A 21447-nucleotide genomic window follows, 5' to 3' on the forward strand; every position below is an offset into this window, starting at 1 on the left:
TGAAGGCTTGTTTTAGTGGTTAAGTGTGCCGAGAAGTGTTGGAGAAGTCCTGGGTTCAAACCTAGACTCTAGTAAAAATTTTGGTTTAAGGTGAATCAAACCCTGGGTGTAGTAGGTAGGCCTTAAGAATATTGTTGGAGAAATTGAGCCATAAAAATCCTTGTGGTCTAGTGGCAAAGTAGCGCCACATAAGAGGCAGGAAGGTGGTGTCATAGAGTTGGCAAGGAGGTCCAGGGTTCGAAACTCATGGCAATCAAAGAGCATTTATTTTTCTAACAAGGGCGGCAAGAGTTGGTGTTGAATTTAAACTCTGATGATGGAGGGATCCCACATTAGGAAGCTAACATAAGAGTGGATGCAAAGCTAGCTTTAAATAGAAAGAACCATGAGGAGAGTAAAGGTACCTTTCTTGGCTGATCCCTTTCGCTTTATGGCGTGCTCATTTGGGTTGGGCGTCGGCTAAGAGTGCTCGGAGTGCGGATTAACTCCAGTCTCCTATCAGGTGTGTATTTCTCACTACTCTAGCTGTAGGATGGCTACTTCGGGCCGCGATGGGCCAAAATGGGCCATGTGGGCCCAATGGGCCTACGGGCCCAATTAGATAAGTTGTTTGATTGTGTAGTAAATATTGGACTAGGCTAGGTGAATCTCATATCTGTGGCTAGATTTGGGCTAAAAGGGTCACACGAGCGTGTGGGCCCATTTGGGCTAAAAATAGGCTTTAGGCCCATTCATATTGTTATCCTTGTTTAGAATACTTTAGTTTACCAAATTATTGAAATACCCTCAATTAGAAAAATTACCAAAATACCCTCGATTAGCAAAATTACCATTTTGCCCCTAGGGTGTTAAATGACTGTTTTGCCCTTGCGGGTAAGTGACTGCCTTGGATTGTGTGGTTGACGAATTTGATTGTGAATATATGAATGACTTGACTGTGATTTTTTGATTCAAATATGGGCATGACATTCTGCATACATGACATGTTGCATGGGTTGGGATTTTGTACGGAGGAAGATTTGATCTGTTAGGATCGCATGGTTGCTTTACGACTGTGGATCCACTGGTGATTTTTAAACCCAATATATGATTATTGATGACTCTGTGTCGATCATATTTACCCGAGGCTGTGTGTTGACTATATTACCGTCGCTGATGGCTATGTGCCTAACATGATACAACTATCAATGGCTTGAAGCCAATTATTCTGATTATGGCTTTGTGCCAACCTACATATGGCTCTGTGCCAACCTGATTATGGATGTGTGCCAAACGTATTTACCTAAGGCTATGTGCCAATATATGGTTATTGACGACTCTGTGTCGATCACATGTACCTAGGGCTGTGTATCAATTATGTTACTCTAGTTGATGGCTATGTGCCTAACATAATGCAGTTATCGATGGCTTTGTGCCACGTATTCTGTTAAGTGGCTTTGCCACATTATCTGTTTCTGGTGGCTATGCCACAAATATCTGTTCTGGTGGCTCTGCCACAATATCTGTATCTGGTGACTCTACCACAATATCTGTTCTGGCAGTTATGCTACAAATTCTGTGGTGTGTAGCGAATGGGTGGGTCGAGTTGTCTCCCCGCATGGTGTAAGGTCGGTACGGGGGTGTATACGGCTGGATTGGGTTAGGATTGCATTCACATTCTGATTCTAATTCTGTTACCTGATACTGATTCTGATTCTGTCACCTAATTATGATTCTGATTCTCATTTTGATTCTAGTTCTGATAATGTTTCTTATTCTATAATGGGCTAAGGCCCATCTGGTACTATCTATTATAATGGGCTAAGGCCTAATTGATACGTAAGTCGTAAGTAGGGTCAAATGACTTTTAATTCTTTTATATGGTGATTGTTCCTTTTATATAGTAGGGATTTCACATTGAGTTTTGTAAACTCACCCGCTTATTAACCTTTCGTAATTTCCAATTTTAGACGGATCGGAGTGCGAGGGGCTCGGAGGAAGCCACACACATTGTTTATGTTACAGTTTTGATTATTACTTTTAAATGTTTTTATGTGGGTTGTAGTAAAGCCGTTGTAATTTTCTGGATTTCAAATTTGGAATTTTATTTATTGTTCTTATAATTGCTAGTATTAGAACACGATTTTCCAAAGCAACTACTGTTGTTCAAAACATCACGTATTCGCAATTGTTTTTAAATTAAGCTTCCACAACTACCAAGATTTTTACAAAGTTGTTAAGAATGTTATTCAGCTGAGGTTTTCTAACAAGGTTTAAAAAGGGTATAAGTTTTTAATTATTAAGAAGGGTTTTTAATGGAAACATGGTTTTTGAAAAACACTTCAATGTGACACGCCAGATTGAAGCCAAACTTCCAGGCCGGGTTTGGGGTGTTACAAAACCTTACCAGGAAAACCCAATAGGACAAAACCTCGATCAAGGGAAAAAAAGCGCAACACATATTTACTCCCCCTTATGAAAACATCACATATTTTCTCATATTCTACGTATTCAATCTTGAATATTAGTTTTTCAAATGACTATTTGAATGTATTTGCTAAACATTTATATTACCATTCTTTTAAAAGTCATGAGTGAGGAAAATTTGGGGAAATATATTTTAATCTCTTCAGGAAATTCAACAATAATCATAACAAACTTTAATCACAATTCTTTTATAAAAATAGAAATAAGTATTTTGGATCACTTTATAATCCTCCTTCAACTACTATTCACTAAGTCAAATTTACCGCATATGTTCAAATTATTTCAATTCATATAAATGATCAATTTCTCGAGAACTTCAATATGCTTCTAGCATCTTAAATCCTTCAAGGATTTTAATATAAACTTTACTATATAATGATTCAGAAAAGTTTGTAACAATAACCATTAGACGCAAGTTAAATCTTTTATTATTTGTCAGTTTAATAATATATCTAAAGGTTATTGCATCCACCACAAAAGAATATTATATCTTTTCATAATCAATGCTAGGACTTGTCGAAAAACTTCATATTCCGCTTTTGCAAACTACTTCAATTGCATCTTCACTGGTTTTATACCTTTAGATATTTGGACTACTGGTCCAAGAACTCCACAATTTTAATTGTACTTGAGTTGCGTCTTTCTATTTGATCAATTTATTTCATATTTATATTTCTCAATAGATTTATTCAAGATCCTTCTTTTATTTCATTATTTCAATAATAATATCGCATGCAAAATCATTGTCGACCGCTTTTATTATTCGGTTCCACATTTTCTCGAATTGACATAACTTATCAAGATCTCTTATTTTCACTATTTTAATATTTAGTTTCAAGTACCTGAATCTCTTTTAGAGTTTTACTTAATAGTTATGTCTTGGGTCTCTTCTAGAGCACCCGCCTCCACTATATGACCATCTAGAAGAATTTTTCATCTTTGGAACCAATCAATCTATATAACACTTGGTTATTCTCATTAATTTTGTAAATACATCTCATAGTTAACTTGTAATGATTTATCCTTGTTGAACTTCTGGTTCAAATTACTCTCCCTTTAACTCATTACAAGTTATTATTTCTCTTCCCCTAATGTCGGGAAAACTATTGAATCAAAATTGTAATCATAAATAATGTCATAATTGAATCTCCAATGCATTCAAAACATCTAATAATACAAATAAACTTGTCATTAATATAAATTCCCCACTTTCTTTGAGGATTCACTCATCTTTGTATATTGTGGTGGAGCAATTGGAACATATACGCACATACAAAAATTCAAAGATGAGAAATAGTTGGCTGTTGACCAAAAATAAATTGTAATAGGAGTATTTGGCTTGATGCGTATAACATATAAATCAACATAATCTCATGCTGAAATAGAAAGTTTAATTCTTATAAGTAATGATTTAACTATTAGTTGGAGGCATTTGATAAACAATTCAACTAAATCATTTTGTGTATGAACATGAGCTATAAGATGTTCAACTTTTATCCCAATTGACATGCAATAATCATTGAAAACATGGGATGTAAACTCACTAACATTAGCAAGATGAATTGTTTTAATTGCATAATTTGAAATTAATCATTTAACACTACAACAAAACTGACTTTTAGCGGCCTTTTTTTAGGCCTTTAGCGGCACTTTTAAGCGCCACTAAAACTATTTGTGGCGTTTTTACAAGCGCCGCAAAATTTTATGGCGTTTATTTAAAAAAAGGCCGCTAAAGGTCATTGTAACGCCCCAATTTTCGGGAATTCTGTGAATGTTGGCAAAATTTCATGCTTTGATTTTGTCATTTGTGAGTGAAATTATGAAATAGGACCTATGTGAAAATGTTTGAAAATGCTATAGGCTAATTTGTAGTGGCCAAATAAATAGTACTGCAAAATAGGAGGATTTGCATGTCAAACCTCCCATTTTACATGAAGTGGCCAGCCATCATGTTGTTGTAGACAATATGAGCACTTGATATCCATAATTCATGGTCCAAATTGATAATGGGTTAGGTAAATGTTCCATGATAATGGATTAGGTAAATATTCCATGATAATGGGTTAGGTAAATGTTCCATGATAATGGTTTAGGTAAATGTTCCATGATGGGCATTTCATGTCTTTTGTATTAAAGAATTAAATGGATGAAATATGAAATTTTATTAAAAGAAAAGGGTGAAAAGAACAAAGTTTTGTCCATCTTTGCTCATCATAGCCGAAAGTTAGAGAAGAGAAAGGAGAGGAGAAAGCTCTTGAATGTTCGGTCACTTGGGGAAGAAAATTGAAGGTAAGTTCATGGTAGTTTGCTTCTATCTTGATGTTCATGAGTTCTTCTTGATTCTAGCTTAACTTTTGAAGCATATTTTGGTTTTTAGTTGTGTTGTGAGCATTTAGTCATGAATTAAAATGAAGGAAATGGTTGTTGTTTCATGTTTTTTTGATGAAAAATGGAAGATAGGTGAAGTTGAGCCAAACAAATGAGCATGCATGTGCCTTAGATGCTAAGGGGAAAAATCGGCTAACATGTTCTGCTTTAAAATGATGAAATGGAGATTATACTTAAGTAAAATCATAGATATGTGATGATTGATTGGTGATATACATGTTTAAATAACAAGCATGCAAGTTAGGTGTGAAAGAGTGATTTGGTAATAAATCTGCTTGGGACAGCAGCAGTAATGTGACTTTGGAAAATCACCATAAATTGTGGGAGATGAGTTAGAAGCTGCATAAATTATGTAATTAAAGCTTAATGAGTCTAGTTTCAAATGGAATAAACGAGAACATATTTTGAATTCTATACAATGAGAAATTTGATTCGTAATTAAGAGTGGTCAGATTAGTCAAATAGTGAAACATGGGAAACTTTAAGAAAAATCTGGTATTGATTGGTCATACCAAAAATTCTGAAAATTTTATGGATAGAAGATATATGAGTCTATTTTCATGGAAAATTAACAGAACTTGATTTGGAGTTTTTTAGCTCCATTTATAAATGATTTAGTGACTGTTGTGCAGGAAGACAACTTGCAGTGAAATTATGATTATGTGGTAAACACTGACAAAAATTTGTTAATGAGTTGCTCATTGATTTCTTATAAGCTTACTCTGATCTGTAGGTGTGGTTGGCCGAATATTGTAAGGGGTTAATACGAAGTTTGTATTTGAATAGTTAGATTAACGTGTTAGTAATCCAATTGTAGGCAGTTCGTGTGTGGATCTCGTCAACATATCGTCGCAAACAGGTGTGTAACTAACACCCTCTTATAGACTAGATCTGCAAAAGCCGAAAAGCTGGTATTTTGAGAACTTGTGAGTGTACGAATGCTCGTGAGATTAATAGTTTGATGTATATGGTAAATTAAAGTGATAAGACTGCAGCGTGCGCGATTCCGTGCATTTCGATGTTTCTGGGCTTAATAGGCCAAAAACGGGATAATGGGCCAACAGGCCCAAGTCGGTAAAAAAATGTGGTAAGTGTTTCTGATCGTATGTAAATGGCTATGATATGCATGAAAACCTTAAGAATAGTTAAATTACTTGAATACCCCTATGTATGGAAAATTACTATTATACCCCTAGGTGCAAAATTACCATTATACCCCTAGGGTTACTTTTGACTGAAAAGCATGATGATCTGATTCTGTATGATGTATGCCATGATTATATATCTGTTGCATGGGGACATGGGTTATATTATGGAGGAAGCGTCCTGGTGGCTATGCCACAATTATCTGATCTGGTGGCTCTGCCACATATATCTGTTCTGGTGGCTATGCCACAATTATCTAATCTGGTGGCTCTACCACATATATCTATTCTGGTGGCTCTGCCACAATATCTGTATCTGGTGACTTCGTCACAATATCTGGCAGCCTCGCTGCGATTTCTGTGGTGTGTAGCGGTTGAGTGGGTCGAATAGTCTCCCCACATGGTGTAAGGCTGGTACGGGGGTGTTATGGATGAATCTGGGTTGGGATTTCTGCATTCATGTAATATCTATTCTGATCTGTTATGGGCCTATGGGCTTTATTCTAATTCGCTCAGGCTAAGGCCAACTTATTCTATTTCTATGGTTTGAGTGATATAGGCTATGGTTGGGTTAATTTACACACTGAGTTTCCCCAAACTCACCCCTTTTATTTTCATCCATGCAGGTAATCCCCAACCATAGTGGGCTTGGAGCTGTGAGGGAATTCGGAGTGGCCACCCATTCTGAAAGTTTGATTTTCTTCTAGTGAACTGGACATCCTTTTATTTACGTTGAAGTTTTGGGTTTTTAAATGTAATAAGGCCACTTAATTATTTTTGATGGTTTTAATATGTATTACTAAGATAGGTATTACTTATTTTAACTGTTGAAATTAGATAGCTTTAGGGCGCGTTTTCAAAAATAACAATTGATTTCAAAATAACACGACAACAAGCAAAGCTTTCGCAATGAAAGTATTTTCCAAAATTAATCACTTTTCCTAAAAATGACTTAATCAAATCAGTTTCCTAGAAATATCCATGACGTTAAGGTGTGGCAATGGTGGTATGCATGTCTAGGATTGGATCCGAAGGGAGCTTGGTACTTAAGCAATCCGATGGACTCACCCCTCTTTTAGGTTTCCTACGGTGCTGACTTCCATTCACTTTAACTTATAATGAAATTATCTTTTAAAACACTAAGTAAGTTTTTCTGGATCAACAATATAAAATGTTTTGAACGCTTCGATGTGGCATGTCAGATCCGGTCATAACGTCTGGGTCGGGTTTGGGGTGTTACATTTAGTGGTATCAGAGTCTAGGTTGCAACAACTCGGCTGTGGAATGGGTTTACAAAAATAAATATTTTCGAAAGCGAAAATTTTATAAAGAATGCGAAAAACTCGATTTTCAAAATTTAGATCTTTAGAAGGTGGCATGCCGAATCTCCGGCTCAAGTCTGTAAGTATTCTGAATTTTTCTGAATATTTTTTTGAATTATCTGTCTGTACTGAAACCCTATTAGGATACTCTAGATAGGATGATACTATAATCATAGGAAAATCTGATAAGAGACTCAAACTGCAGCTAGACTTCGATTTTGCGAAAACAAACTTTGAACTACTGTCTGATTCATAAAACATCTGTAATAAACACTGGAATATTGAATCAATGCATAAAAATTCATAATCAAGATAATACGATATGAGTACAAGACTCGTTCGTGGAAGAGGCCGTGGACGGAGCCGAGGAAGTGCTCGAGCGAGATCTTCGTCTTCGAGACATATGCCGACGGTGGATGCACCGGTACCACCGGCAACAAAGGTAGAGTCTCATGACTGCAGTGCCGAGGATGATGCCTTGTCACAGGCAATGCTTCGTGTTCTGGAAAGGGTTGCTGAGGCAAGTACGGGCAATGGAGTTAGGGGATCTATTTCTGAACGACTTTGGGCTAACGGAGCGGAGATCTTTAGGGGCGTGTTTGGTATAGCCCGAATGTGGCGTAATATTGGTTGGAGGCCACGAACGGATTATGGACAACTTGGACCGCCTCGAGGATATTGTGAGTGGGGTATCTGTACTAAGTCCTTTGGGTCACTTTCGGTTAGGGTAGACAAAGCGTATAGGGATGTAACCTTAGAAACTCAAGGTAGGATTTTCCCGGAGATCGATGGAGTTACTGCTCGAGAGTTTGATCTCATTTTGGGAATGGACTGGCTTGTTAAGCATAAGGCGACCCTGGATTGTGCTGCTAAACGAATGGTGTTAAGGACCACAAAGGATGAGGAGGTTATGGTGATAGGTGAGCGAAGGGATTATTTGTCCAATGTGGTGTCGGCATTAACGGCCGAAAAGTGGATTCGGAAAGGTTGTGAGGTCTATTTGGCATTTGTAAGTCAGTCAGAAGAGGAGGGACTGACAGTGGATAAGGTTAGGACCGTAAAGGAGTTCCAAGATGTTTTTTTGGAGGAGCTTCCAGCATTGCCTCCGAACCGAGAAGTTGAGTTTGGAATAGATTTGTTGCCTGGAACGGCGCCCGTGTCCATCGCACCGTATAGGATGGCACCGAAGGAGTTAGTGGAGTTTAAGGCTCAAATTCAAGAGTTGTTGGATAGGGGCTTCATTAGGCCAAGCGTGTCTCCATGGGGAGCACCGGTGCTATTCGTGAAAAAAGAAGGATGGTATGATGTGGATGTGCATTGATTATCGCCAGTTGAACAAACTGACGATTAAGAATAAGTATCCACTGCCAAGGATTGACGATCTGTTCGACCAGCATAGAGGAGCTTCTGTATTTTCCAAGATCGACCTTCGATCTGGATATCATCAGTTAAAAGTCAAGGAGGCAGATATCTAAAAGACGGCATTCAGGACTCGGTATGGTCATTACGAGTTTCTGGTTATGCCATTTGGATTGACGAACGCTCATGCAGCATTTATGAATCTGATGAATCGTGTGTTCCAACCATTTTTAGATCAGTTCGTAGTCGTCTTTATTGACGATATCCTGGTATATTCTAAAACTGAAGCAAAACATGCTGAGCATCTCCGTATAGTGCTGCGAGTGTTAAGGGAGAAGGAACTCTTTACAAAGTTCAGCAAGTGTGAATTTTGGTTGAGGGAGGTAACCTTCTTAAGACATGTGGTCTCTGCCGAAGGGATTAAGGTGGACCCTCGAAAGATTGAAGCAATTTTGGAGTGGAAGCCACCTAGGACGGTGTCGGAAATTTGAAATTTCCTAGGGTTGGCAGGATACTACAGAAGGTTTGTGAAAGGTTTTTCTGTGATGGCAGCACCTCTGACAAAACTCATAAGGAAAGGGGTACCGTTTGTATGGACTGAGACCCAGCAGGAGGCTTTTGAGAAGTTGAAGAAAGTTCTGACTGAAGCACCTTTGTTAATTTAGCCAGAGTCTGGGAAAGATTTTAGTGTGTATAGTGACGCATCACACGTGGGTTTGGGTTGCGTGTTAATGCAAGAGGGTAAGGTGGTTGCATATGCATCACGACAGCTTAAGCCTCATGAGGGGAACTATCCGACTCATGATTTGGAGTTGGCAGCAGTGATATTCGCACTTAAGATTTGGAGACATTACTTGTACAGAGAAATGTGTATTATATACACTGACCATAAGAGTCTTAAGTATTTGTTGACTCAGAAGGAGCTGAACCTTAGGCAAAGGAGATGGATTGAGTTGCTTAAGAATTCTGACTGTTCGATCGAGTATCACCGTGCAAGGCTAATGTGGTAGCCGATGCTCTAAGTCATAGAATCAGATTCGATCCGAGAGCAATGTTTGCTCGTCTCGAGTCTCAGATGATGATGGAGGTCTGTTGGTGAGTTGCAAGTGAGGCCAACCTGGGTGGATCAGATTAAGAAAAAGTAGTTGAACGATGAGTCTTTGGTCGCTCGTTTCCAACAAGTTAAAGAAGGGGAAACTTCTGAGTTTAGGTTTAATGGCGAAGGAGTTCTGTGTTTCCGAGGAAGAATTTGTGTTCTGAAGGACTCTGACTTGAGGCAGACAATATTGAAGGAAGCTCATGGAGGACTTTGTGCCATGCACCCTGGAGGGAACAAGTTGTATCACGACTTACGAGAATTGTACTGGTGGCCTGGACTTAAACGAGAAGTAACGGAGTTTGTAGGGAAATGTTTGACATGCCAGCAAGTGAAAGCTGAGCATCAATTACCCTCTGGACTGTTACAGTCAGTGAAGATACCACTTTGGAAGTAGGAGAGGGTAACCATGGACTTTGTGAGTGGGCTGCCCTTGACACCATCAAAGAAAGACTCGGTGTGGGTGATTGTGGATAGGTTGACCAAATCGGCCCATTTCATACCTGTTTGTACTGACTTTTCACTTCAAAAGTTAGCCAAGTTGTATGTGGCGGAGATTGTCCAACTTTATGGAGTCCCAGTTTCAATTATTTCTGATCGGGATCCCAGATTTACATCTCGATTTTGGCAAGAGTTGCATGAGGCGTTGGGAACGCGATTGAATTTTAGTACGGCTTTCCATCCCGAGACTGATGGTCAATCAGAAAGGGTTATTCAGATTCTGGAGGACATGTTGAGGGGATGCGTGATTGATTTTCGAGGTAGTTGGGAGGATTACTTGCCATTGGCAGAATTTGCGTACAATAACAGTTACCAGACGAGTATTCAAATGGCACCGTATGAAGCACTGTATGGACGAAGGTGTCGTACACCTAGTTGTTGGACTGAACTAGGAGAGTGACAATTTCTTGGACCAGAGTTGGTAGCTGATACTGAGGATAAGGTCAGAATAATTAGGGACCGGTTAAAAGAAGCATCTGATTGGCAAAAGTCGTATGCAGATTTGAAGCGTAAGGAGATTGAGTACTCAGTAGGTGATATGGTCTTCTTAAAGGTATCTCCTTGGAAGAAGATATTAAGGTTCGGTAAGAAGGGCAAGTTGAGTTCGCGGTTCATTGGGCCTTATCGGGTTTTGAAGCGAGTAGGCCCAGTGGCTTATCAGTTGGAATTGCCTCCAGAGTTAGACAGGATTCACGATGTTTTTCACGTCTCCATGTTAAGGAGTTATCGTGCTAACCCTGCTCATGTCCTGCCAATTGCAGAAATTGAAGTTCAGACTGATTTGACCTTTGAAGAGGAGCCTGTGCAAATATTAGCTCGAGATGTTAAGGTTCTGAGAAGGAAATTTGTCCCGTTAGTGAAAGTGCTTTAGTGTAATCATGGAAGGGAAGAAGCTACTTGGGAATCAGAAGAGACTATGCATCAACAATACCCTCAACTATTTGGATCAAGTAAATTTCAAGGCCGAAATTTGTTTAAGGGGGGTAGAGTTGTAACGCCCCAATTTTCGGGAATTCTGTGAATGTTGGCAAAATTTCATACTCTGATTTTGTCATTTGTGAGTGAAATTATGAAATAGGACCTATGTGAAAATGTTTGAAAATGTTATAGGCTAATTTGTAGTGGCCAAATAAATAGTAGTGCAAAATAGGAGGATTTGCATGTCAAACCTCCCATTTTACATGAAGTGGCCAGCCATCATGTTGTTGCAGACAATATGAGCACTTGACATCCATAATTCATGGTACAAATTGATAATGGGTTAGGTAAATGTTCCATGATAATGGATTAGGTAAATATTCCATGATAATGGGTTAGGTAAATGTTCCATGATAATGGTTTAGGTAAATGTTCCATGATGGGCATTTCATGTCTTTTGTATTAAAGAATTAAATAGATGAAATATGAAATTTTATTAAAAGAAAAAGGGGTGAAAAGAACAAAGTTTTGTCTATCTTTGTTCATCATAGCCAAAAGTTAGAGAAGAGAAAGGAGAGGAGAAAGCTCTTGAATGTTCGGTCACTTGGGAAGAAAATTGAAGGTAAGTTCATGGTAGTTTGCTTCTATCTTGATGTTCATGAGTTCTTCTTGATTCTACCTTAACTCTTGAAGCATATTTTGGTTTTAGTTGTGTTGTGAGCATTTAGTCATGAATTAAAATGAAGGAAATGGTTGTTGTTTCATGTTCTTTTGATGAAAAATGGAAGATAGGTGAAGTTGAGCCAAACAAATGAGCATGCATGTGCCTTAGATGCTAAGGGAAAAATTGGCTAACATGTTGTGCTTTAAAATGATGAAATGGAGATTATACTTAAGTAAAATCATAGATATGTGATGATTGATTGGTGATATACATGTTTAAATAACAAGCATGCAAGTTAGGTGTGAAAGAGTGATTTGGTAATAAATCTGCTTGGGACAGCAGCAGTAATGTGACTTTGGAAAATCACTATAAATTGTGGAATATGAGTTAGAAGCTTCATAAATTATGTAATTAAAGCTTAATGAGTCTAGTTTCAAATGGAATAAACGAGAACATATTTTGAATTCTATACAATGAGAAATTTGATTCGTAATGAAGAGTGGTCAGATTAGTCAAATAGTGAAACATGGGAAATTTTAAGAAAAATCTGGTATTGATTGGTCATACCAAAACTTCTGAAAAGTTTATGGATAGAAGATATATGAGTCTATTTTCAGGAAATTTAACGGAACTTGATTTGGAGTTTCGTAGCTCTATTTATAAATGATTTAGTGACTGTTGCGCAGGAAGATAGCTTGTAGTGAAATTATGATTATGTGGTAAACACTGACAAAAAATTGTTAATGAGTTGCTTATTAATTTCTTATAAGCTTACTCTGATCTGTAGGTGTGGTTGGCCGAATATTGTAAGGGGTTAATACGTAGTTCGTATTTGAATAGTTAGATTAATATGTTAGTAATCCAATTGTAGGCGGTTCGTGTGTGGATCTCGTCAGCATATCGTCGCAAACAGGTGTGTAACTGACACCCTCTTATAGACTAGATCGGCAAAAGCCGAAAAGCCGGTATTTTAAGAACTTGCGAGTGTAAAAATGCTCGTGAGATTAATAGTTTGATGTATATGGTAAATTAAAGTGATAAGACTGCAGAGTGCGCGATTCCGTGCATTTCGATGTTTTTGGGCTTAATGGGCCAAAAACGGGATAATGGGCCAACGGACCCAAGTCGGTAAGAAAATGCGATAAGTGTTTCTGATCGTATGTAAATGGCTATGATATGCATGAAAACCTTAAGAATAGTTAAATTACTTGAATACCCCTATGTATGGAAAATTATTGTTATACCCCTAGGTGCAAAATTACCATTATACCCCTAGGGTTACTTTTGACTGAAAAGCATGACGATCTGATTCTGTATGATGTATGCCATGATTATATATCTGTTGCATGGGGACATGGGTTATATTATGGAGGAAGCGTCCGGTGGCTATGCCACAATTATCCGATCCGTTGCTCGCCACATATATCATTTTGGTGGCTATGCCACGATTATCTCGATCTGGTGGCTCGCCACAATATTCAGATCTGGTGACTTCGTCACAATATCCGGCGACCTCATTGCGATTTCGTGGTGTGTAGTGGTTGGGTGGGTCGAGTAGTCTCCCACATGGTGTAAGGTGATACGGGTGTTATGGATGAATCTGGTTGGGATTTCGCATTCATGTAATATCTATTCGATCCGTTATGGGCCTATGGGTTTTATTCGAATTCTATTCGGCTAAGGCCAACTTATTCTATTTCGTGGTTTGAGTGATATAGGCTATGGTTGGGTTAATTTACATAATCGAGTTTCCCCAAACTCACCCTTTTATTTTCATCCACGCAGTAATCCCCAACCATAGTGGGCTTGGAGCTGTGAGGGAATTCGGAGTGGCCACCCATTCTGAAAGTTTGATTTTCTTCTGGTGAACTTGACATCCTTTTATTTACGTTGAAGTTTTAGGTTTTTAAATGTAATAAGGCCGCTTAATTATTTTTGATGGTTTTAATATGTATTACTAAGATAGGTATTACTTATTTTAACTGTTAAAATTGGATAGTTTTAGGGCGCGTTTTCAAAAATAACAATTGATTTCAAAATAACACGACAACAAGCAAAGCTTTCGCAATGAAAGTATTTTCCAAAATTAATCACTTTTCCTAAAAATTAATCAAATCGGTTTCCTAGAAATATCCATGACGTTAAGGTGTGGCAATGGCGGTATGCATGTCTAGGATTGGATCCGAAGGGAGCTTGGTACTTAAGCAATCCGATGGACTCACCCCCTCTTTTTCGGTTTCCTACTTGGTGCACATCTTCCATTCACTTTAACCTATAATGAAATTATCTTTTAAAACACTAAGTAAATTTTTCTGGATCAACAATATAAAATGTTTTGAACGCTTCGATGTGGCATGTCGGATCCGATCATAACGTCTGGGCCGGGTTTGGGGTGTTACAGTCATGGCCTTTAGAGGCGCTTTTCCCACAAACGTCGCTAAAGGTCATGAAATTTTAAAAAAAATAAAATAAAAATATAAAAAAATTAAAATTCATTATCAAAATATTGAGAAGAATAATGTCCATGATTTAAATATAAAAATTTTCTATTAAAATTCATTATCAAATTAAAATAAAAGTAAAAATATAGAATCAAAACTAAAATAAATAATAAAAATTAGATTAAATATAAATATAGAATCAAAATAATAAAGAACCAAACTTGTATACTGCCCACCATTATAAGTCACTAAAAGCAAGAAAAACAAAATGACTTAATTCATAGAATTCTCGAATGTTAACATCAGACATGAGTTTAAAACTTTGCCTTCGGAAGGATGTTCAAAACCGAATCCGCAATAGATCGAAGCGATTCAGGTTTCAAGACAAGTTTCGAATCCCGAACTGTGAATTCCAACATACCCCTACACCACATAAAAAGAACATTACTTTACACTAAAACTAGCATATTATATTAGAACATTGTTTACCTTAAAAATATGTATAAATTAGAATCAACTAAGGCTAAAATACGAGGAAGTGCTTTGACACGATTGCGATAAGTATAAAGCATCGATGCCATCTCCTTCCCATCACGGATAAATGTGTTCGCCATGCCATCAAATACAAGATCAGAGACTAAAACAAAACACTAAAAAGTTTATCAGAATTTTGCAATTAAAAACACTATGTCAAACTAAGTCTAATAGCTCCACCAAAATACATCTTAGAAGGAAAGGACACTTTGCTCACAAAATGTCTTTGTTTTTCACTCAAACTAGTAGTTGACAAGCACGTATAATCATAGAACCAGTACCATCCAATCCTCTTCTTAAATGTAATAAAAAGAAATTGAGGATGTTTGGTGCAATTAACTCAAGAAATTTTAAAAAGAGAGGAAGAAGAAGAAGAAATTGCAAAACCTGTAGATTTTGAGCCACCACCCAAGTAACATAAGCCAGGTTGCACTGCAAAAAATTGCATAGCACGGTTTAGTGAATCATGATTGTGAATTCCAAGATAGTTTTACAAATTAGTAAATATACGATATCCTACCATTCTACATGAAATTCTTTCAATATATCTGTCTATAAGCAACGTTAAAATCCTACGACAAGCAAAGGTAACAAGAATCAGGTCACTCTTCATGCAATCAATTTTTTAGGAATGAACACAACCAATTTTGGCAACAAAAACGACATGAGAGTTATTTATACCAAAACATAATAGTAAGAAGGCAGATTCTGATTCGTGTTTCATGCTTGCTTCGCTGCTTGGTAGTATGATTTTCAAAGAAGAGATAGTAGCTGACCTGAACACCAACAAGATACATACCCCAGTATCCTAGGTACAATAACAAGTAATCACTTGACAAAATCTTGTATCAAGATGACATGATGAGAAGAGTTACTAATAAAAAGGGACTGCATGGACCATAACACCATTTTACTCTTTTTAGATGAAAAAGAACAATTGGTAGCCTATTATTCCGTATAAAGAAGACAAATATCCAATGGAAGAAATGGTCCTAAAAATTAATATAGAAATTCTTTTCCTCTTATCATTTTCAATTTCCTTCTAATCAATACAAGCTGTTTTTCAGCTAAATGAGACTTGAATCGAAGATTGACATCAAAATGCAAAGAATACAGTTTTTTTTCTCAGGGGATCTCAAGAATCTTACAGACAACATATCCAAGAATAAAGCTGTAGGTGCAAAAAAATAAAAACACTATGATAAAGCATACACCAATGGGATGGGACATTAGGTACAGTCCTAAATTGTCCTTACCAAATAAGCTTTCATTAGAAAGAAGATAAACATTTAGCCCATTAGTCAACCAGCTTTGGTACACTGAGAGTTAGAAAGTCAACTTACTGTATAGGACCAATCAAAAAGCAAATACCAAAATATAAAAACAAGCTTCATAAATATGAAGGTATACTAACTAAAATTACTAAACCAAGAATTCCAGAATATTCTGCGGGAACATTTAAAATGGATGTAAGGATGGATACAGCAGCAAGTGTGAAAAAGAAATTCCAGCAAGTGTTTCGTGCTTGCCGTGAAGTAACTGCATTCATTAGCACAAAGGAGCCAACTCCAAGGTCCATCTAAAAAAATTATGCAAGGTTCAAAAACATTAATATGATAAAATATTTGGGATTGATATTTTGCAGGATAAAAACATGAAAGTTTACTAAAAATACAAACAAATTCAATAAGTTTTGAGATATTGGTAGGACAAGTTCAGAAGTTTTCAAAGTGAATGAATCTAGACATCCACTTCTCATACATAATAATCTTTCTGAAAGGATGTAAAGACCCCTTATGAGAACAACAATAACAAAAATATTATGTACGAGGGTATAGGATTAAATGTTAACATGGGTTTTACCTCTAAAAAGCTGTAAATTTACCTACTTAAATTATTAGCAAAAAGAAATAATATGCATGAAGATGAAAAGAAAAATATTAACGACCTTGATAATATCTTACCAAGCTAGTCACGTAAGTCTCTGTCTTGGCATATTCTCTAGGATATATTCTGAAGTCAACAGCCAAGATACACAAGCATGTGATAAACATCTGCAAAATTTTCCCACTGAAAATTTATTACAAATTAAACAATGTACCAACAGCCAAGATACACAAGTAAGTGACAAAGAATATCAATAAATTCCCACTGAAAATCTATCACAAATTCAAAAAGGTACATTAAGCAAAGATAGTAATTTCAAAAGAAACCAATTTGCATAATATACAAGCAGGTAAGACACTATACCGTAACAACCCTATAAGATAATATGCTTGCCCTTGAAGCATTAGGTCCTTCCATGTAAGGCAAAGACTAAGTTCTGCATTAGAAGGCTTTGAGTTAATATACTTTTACATCAACAACACAGTTCTCTGTAGAATAATGAGTAATGATTGAAGAAATAACGCATATATGAAACTTTCATCAAGTTCTACCTTTTGACTGCAGTAAAGAAGATCAGCAAGAACAATAACCCAATCATGCATATGTATACCCACTCTGCTAGAGACTATTACACCAATAACTCTTTTATCAAACAACAAAAGTCAAATTTGAGGATTCCAACAAAATCTTTAGAATGCGAACTGGGAGTACTTACAGTGAAAATTAAGAATGTGGGTAGAACAATGAAGACATAATCCAAAGCTACTGAGGCTAGGTAAGACTTTAAACTCCTACAAGTATCTGCTCAAACAGATTCAATGATAAGCATTCATGAATTCTACAAAGCCATATAAATTTTGAATTTCTGATCTTTATTGTTTTATTAAAGGTGAAAATATGTCAACAATTGCTATAATTTTGCAAAGTTTAAGATTTAGGGTGTGTTTGACAAACCGTTAAACTTTTTTTAATTTTATTATAGGGTTTACTAATTCCGCAAACAATTTTCTGATATAAATTTAGTTCTTAAAAAATTTAAAACTTAATATTTCAGCTTATCAAACAACACCTTACTCTTGCACTTAAAAGTTAAAAAATACTGTTCTCAAAAAAAGGAAAAATACTTAATATTTGGCCTTGATTAAAACATTTAAGAACAAAGTTTCTACAATAAATCATTTCAATTAGAGACAAAGAAATCGATAACTTTACCATTCACTGTCTGAGAGCAGAAAGTGTGCCGCAAAAGCATTAGAAGCTGACTATAAAATTGAAAAGAAATTTTAAAAAATAACACACATTTATTTGAGAGATAAAACAAATTAAAATGAAATTGAAGTGTCCATAAACTTACAGCTACATTATTCAAAAGAGCGGAGACTTCAAGCATGGAAGATCCAGGCAAATTGCTCACGAATCTGTAGGTTATAGTATTTTAATCAATAGGATTTGCAATTAGAAGATTAAATTTAAAAAATTGGGAAATTTGAGAAGAAAAAGAAAAAGAGATTAACTAACTGTTCTATGAGGTGCTTGTTGGGATTCAAACATCTTGGGAAGGAATCCATTGACGAAGAGTTTGAAAACGCAGTTGTGAATTAATTACAGAAGATCAGAGCTAAGCAAGTAAAACAGGAAAAAAATGGAGAAACTAGAATAAAGTTTCTATAATCTAAACACAAAAAAATTTTAAAAAAAATTGCAGAAGCGAGCGTAAATTCTCCCACCTTTTAGCCAAAAACCATTTTTCTCCTTGAATGGGTCAAAAGCCGAAAACCTAGAAGCCAAAGGATAATTAAAAATCTTCAATTTAAAAGCATTTTTAAACTTAAAGAAGGCAATGGATTTATTGTTCAGACTCTGAGATATCTATTTTGTTTTTGTTGTGGAGGGAGATGAACGTGTAGCCGAATAGCAGAAGCCCAATAGACACAACCCCACCTTCAACGCCGCCGTCTGGTTCACTGCCATCTCTTCTATCTCAGAGTATAACTGGAAACCAATTCAAGACTGAAGCAATTTGATGCCAAATCAAGACTGCCATCTCAGTTTCTTGATTGAAAAGAGCAACGAGGTGAGATTGGGGGCTGTTTTGAGGATACTAATTTTAGGGGAAAAAATTAGGTGTTTCAGAGGGGGAAAATTTAGGGATAAAACCGCGCATTTTTTAAGTAAAATAATTTTTGTGGCGTTTTATAAAAATGTTATTATTGTTAAATTTTTACAGCGTTTTTATAAAAATATCACAAAAATTATTTTATTTTAAATAAAACGACTCTGTTTTGTTATGTTAAATATATTGTTAAATTATTTCTCTATTAAAATTATTAGTTAAGTAATTTTATAAAATATTTTTATTACTATTTTTATAAATTAGTTTTTATAAATAAAAAATTAAGTATTCTAAAAATAAATATCATATATTTTACTAAGAAAATAAATAATTAAATGGATGTAATTAATTATTAAGTTAGAATTATCCAATGTAAGCAATCAATCTCTTACATATCAAATTTCTATTAAAGATTAAGACGTTAATCATAATTTTATATTATTCTTTTTCGATCTAATCTCTATTTCATTAGAGATATTTCTTCCTAACTAAAATATAACTATTTTGCTAGATGTTCGGTGTGGAATGATTTTAGTTTTATATTTTATTTTTATTTGTTATAATTGGTCCTATCCAAAATAGATAGTTACCTATCCATATCAATCTATTATTTTTTTATTTATTTATCAATGTTTTTTAAATCTAATATTTAAATATATCAAATGGTTTAGATTAATATATCAAATGTTTTTTTATTTATTTTTAATGTTTTTTTATTTATTTATCCATGATTATTTTACTTTACTTAATTCAAAACATCCATTGTTTGAATCGAGTTTTAAATAAAATTAATTGTAATTTTATAATTTATATCAATTTGAGTGCAATAATTGTTTGTCTATATAAATTAAATATTAAAAATATTTTTAGTTGAATCATATTAATGGAAAGAAAAATTTATAATTATAGTTATTTTTTATTAAGTTGGTGTTATGGGTTAATCAAGTATATTAATTCAGTTGTGAAATTATTAACTTACCCTCTCGGATATAAATTAAGTTATAAGAATGTATTTTATATTTATATATATATATATATATATATATATATATATATAATAAAAACTCAAACACAATTAACTTTATGATTATAACCAAAATAACAATTAATTTTATATAGACTTTTAAATTAATTTTTATATAAACTTTTAATAAATATATGAGTTAAATAATATCTTTTTGCATAGGAGTATTAAATCTTAAAAAGAAAAAGTAATTCTCTTAACATACTTTAACAAATTGAATACTAAACCACTTAATCTGTAAAAGTTAAAATATGAGATAAGTATTTGTACTTTTCGTAAAATTAAAGTTTAGTCATTATATTTCTATTCTTAAGAATTTAATTCCTCTATGTTTCAAATTTTTGAATTTAAGTTTAATTGTTAAAATTACTTTTTATTATTATTAAATTAGTTAGGGATTTAGGATGTCGAATTTGGGAATGGGTGATAATACTTTAGGATTTAGGATGAGGAAGAAGGGAAATAGAACTGGGGAAAACGGGAAAATGTTAAGTGTATCGGTTGTGGGTAAAAATAAGACACTAAACTAATTTAAGTTTTGAACAAAATAATTTAACATTAGCAGCGTTTATAACCTAGCGCCACTAAAATGCACCTATTGCGGCGTTTAGGGTTTTAAGGGTTATAGTTTAATGTTTAGGGCTTGTTAGGGTTTAGGGGTTTACTATTTTAGGGGTTATAGATTAGTGTTTTATGTTTTTCTTGGGGTTTAGGATTTTAGGAGTTACATGACTTTTAGTGGCGTTTTACCAAAAGCACTGCCAATGCTCTGGTCTTTAGCGGCGTTTTACCAAAAGCGCCACTAATGCTCTGTTTTTAGCGGTGTTTTAATAAAAACTGCCGCTATTGCTCAGTTTTTAGCGGTGTTGTCAAAACGCCGCTAAAGCCCTATTTTCCTGTAGTGTAAACAAGAAATCTTGCAAACCGTAGGTTGCAAATTGATAACGCATGTGATTATTTTGTAGATGCATCTACCAAAATCATATAATATCAAAACCTCCACATGGTGGACGAATGGACCCATATTCATTTTAGAAATGCAAGACATTAAATCTCAACTTTAGCTAGTGAGTTTCTAAGAACCAATTTTTATTGAGAACAAGCAACAAATGAGAATTCTTTAGATTAAAGAATCTTCTGGTTCTTTAATGGATGTCTATATGAATTCTCAATTAACTTTCGTATCATATACGATCCAGGATAGTCTAACTAGTCACGCCAAGTAGAAAATGCATTTGTATTAGTAAACTTCTAAACTTTAACATGTGTTTCAATTGTACTAAATTTTAACAAATTGATAATTTTATTGTCATTCTTTTTATTTTGTATCCACAATAAATACTATTGTGACATTTACTACTGGAAATGTCTAAATCAATGTTGTGACAGCCCAAAATTGACCCTAGTCGGGAAGTGGTTTCGGGACCGCTAAACCGAGTCACCGAAATGTTTGAACGTAATATTTATTGTCTAGAATATGTAATTATGAATGTGTGAAAATTTCAAGCTTCGATTTAGCCGATAGCATGTGAATTCAGTTAGTAGGACTTGTGTGACACTTTTGAAAAGTGATAGGCTAATCTATAAGG

At 35.1% G+C, this 21447-nt stretch overlaps 1 protein-coding gene across 11 annotated transcripts; it reads right to left on the bottom strand.

The window, feature by feature from the left end:
• Nucleotides 1–14981: 14981 nt before the first annotated feature.
• On the bottom strand, nucleotides 14982–18900 carry LOC108475152 (uncharacterized protein At4g17910-like). Of its 11 annotated transcripts, none has more exons than XR_008280004.1 (10): nucleotides 18581–18900; nucleotides 18449–18498; nucleotides 18240–18272; nucleotides 18076–18139; nucleotides 17934–17983; nucleotides 17437–17522; nucleotides 17085–17157; nucleotides 16799–16888; nucleotides 15516–16413; nucleotides 15262–15406 (listed from the first exon to the last, which is right to left on the bottom strand). XR_008280004.1 is itself a non-coding variant. In XM_053025610.1 (8 exons), exons 4-8 carry the CDS (start codon nucleotides 17971–17973, stop codon nucleotides 15175–15177), a joined length of 438 nt encoding a protein of 145 aa, XP_052881570.1. In that variant the 5' UTR covers nucleotides 17974–17983; nucleotides 18076–18139; nucleotides 18236–18339; nucleotides 18449–18900; the 3' UTR covers nucleotides 14982–15174. The 11 variants fall into 11 exon arrangements, 3 of the variants coding, with proteins under 3 accessions (XP_052881570.1, XP_052881572.1, XP_052881571.1); XR_008280010.1 differs by having other exon boundaries at nucleotides 18236–18272; XR_008280006.1 differs by having other exon boundaries at nucleotides 18240–18339.
• Nucleotides 18901–21447: the final 2547 nt, after the last annotated feature.

Source organism: Gossypium arboreum, chromosome 3 (genome assembly GCF_025698485.1).
Source record: "Gossypium arboreum isolate Shixiya-1 chromosome 3, ASM2569848v2, whole genome shotgun sequence".
NCBI lineage: Eukaryota > Viridiplantae > Streptophyta > Magnoliopsida > Malvales > Malvaceae > Gossypium > Gossypium arboreum.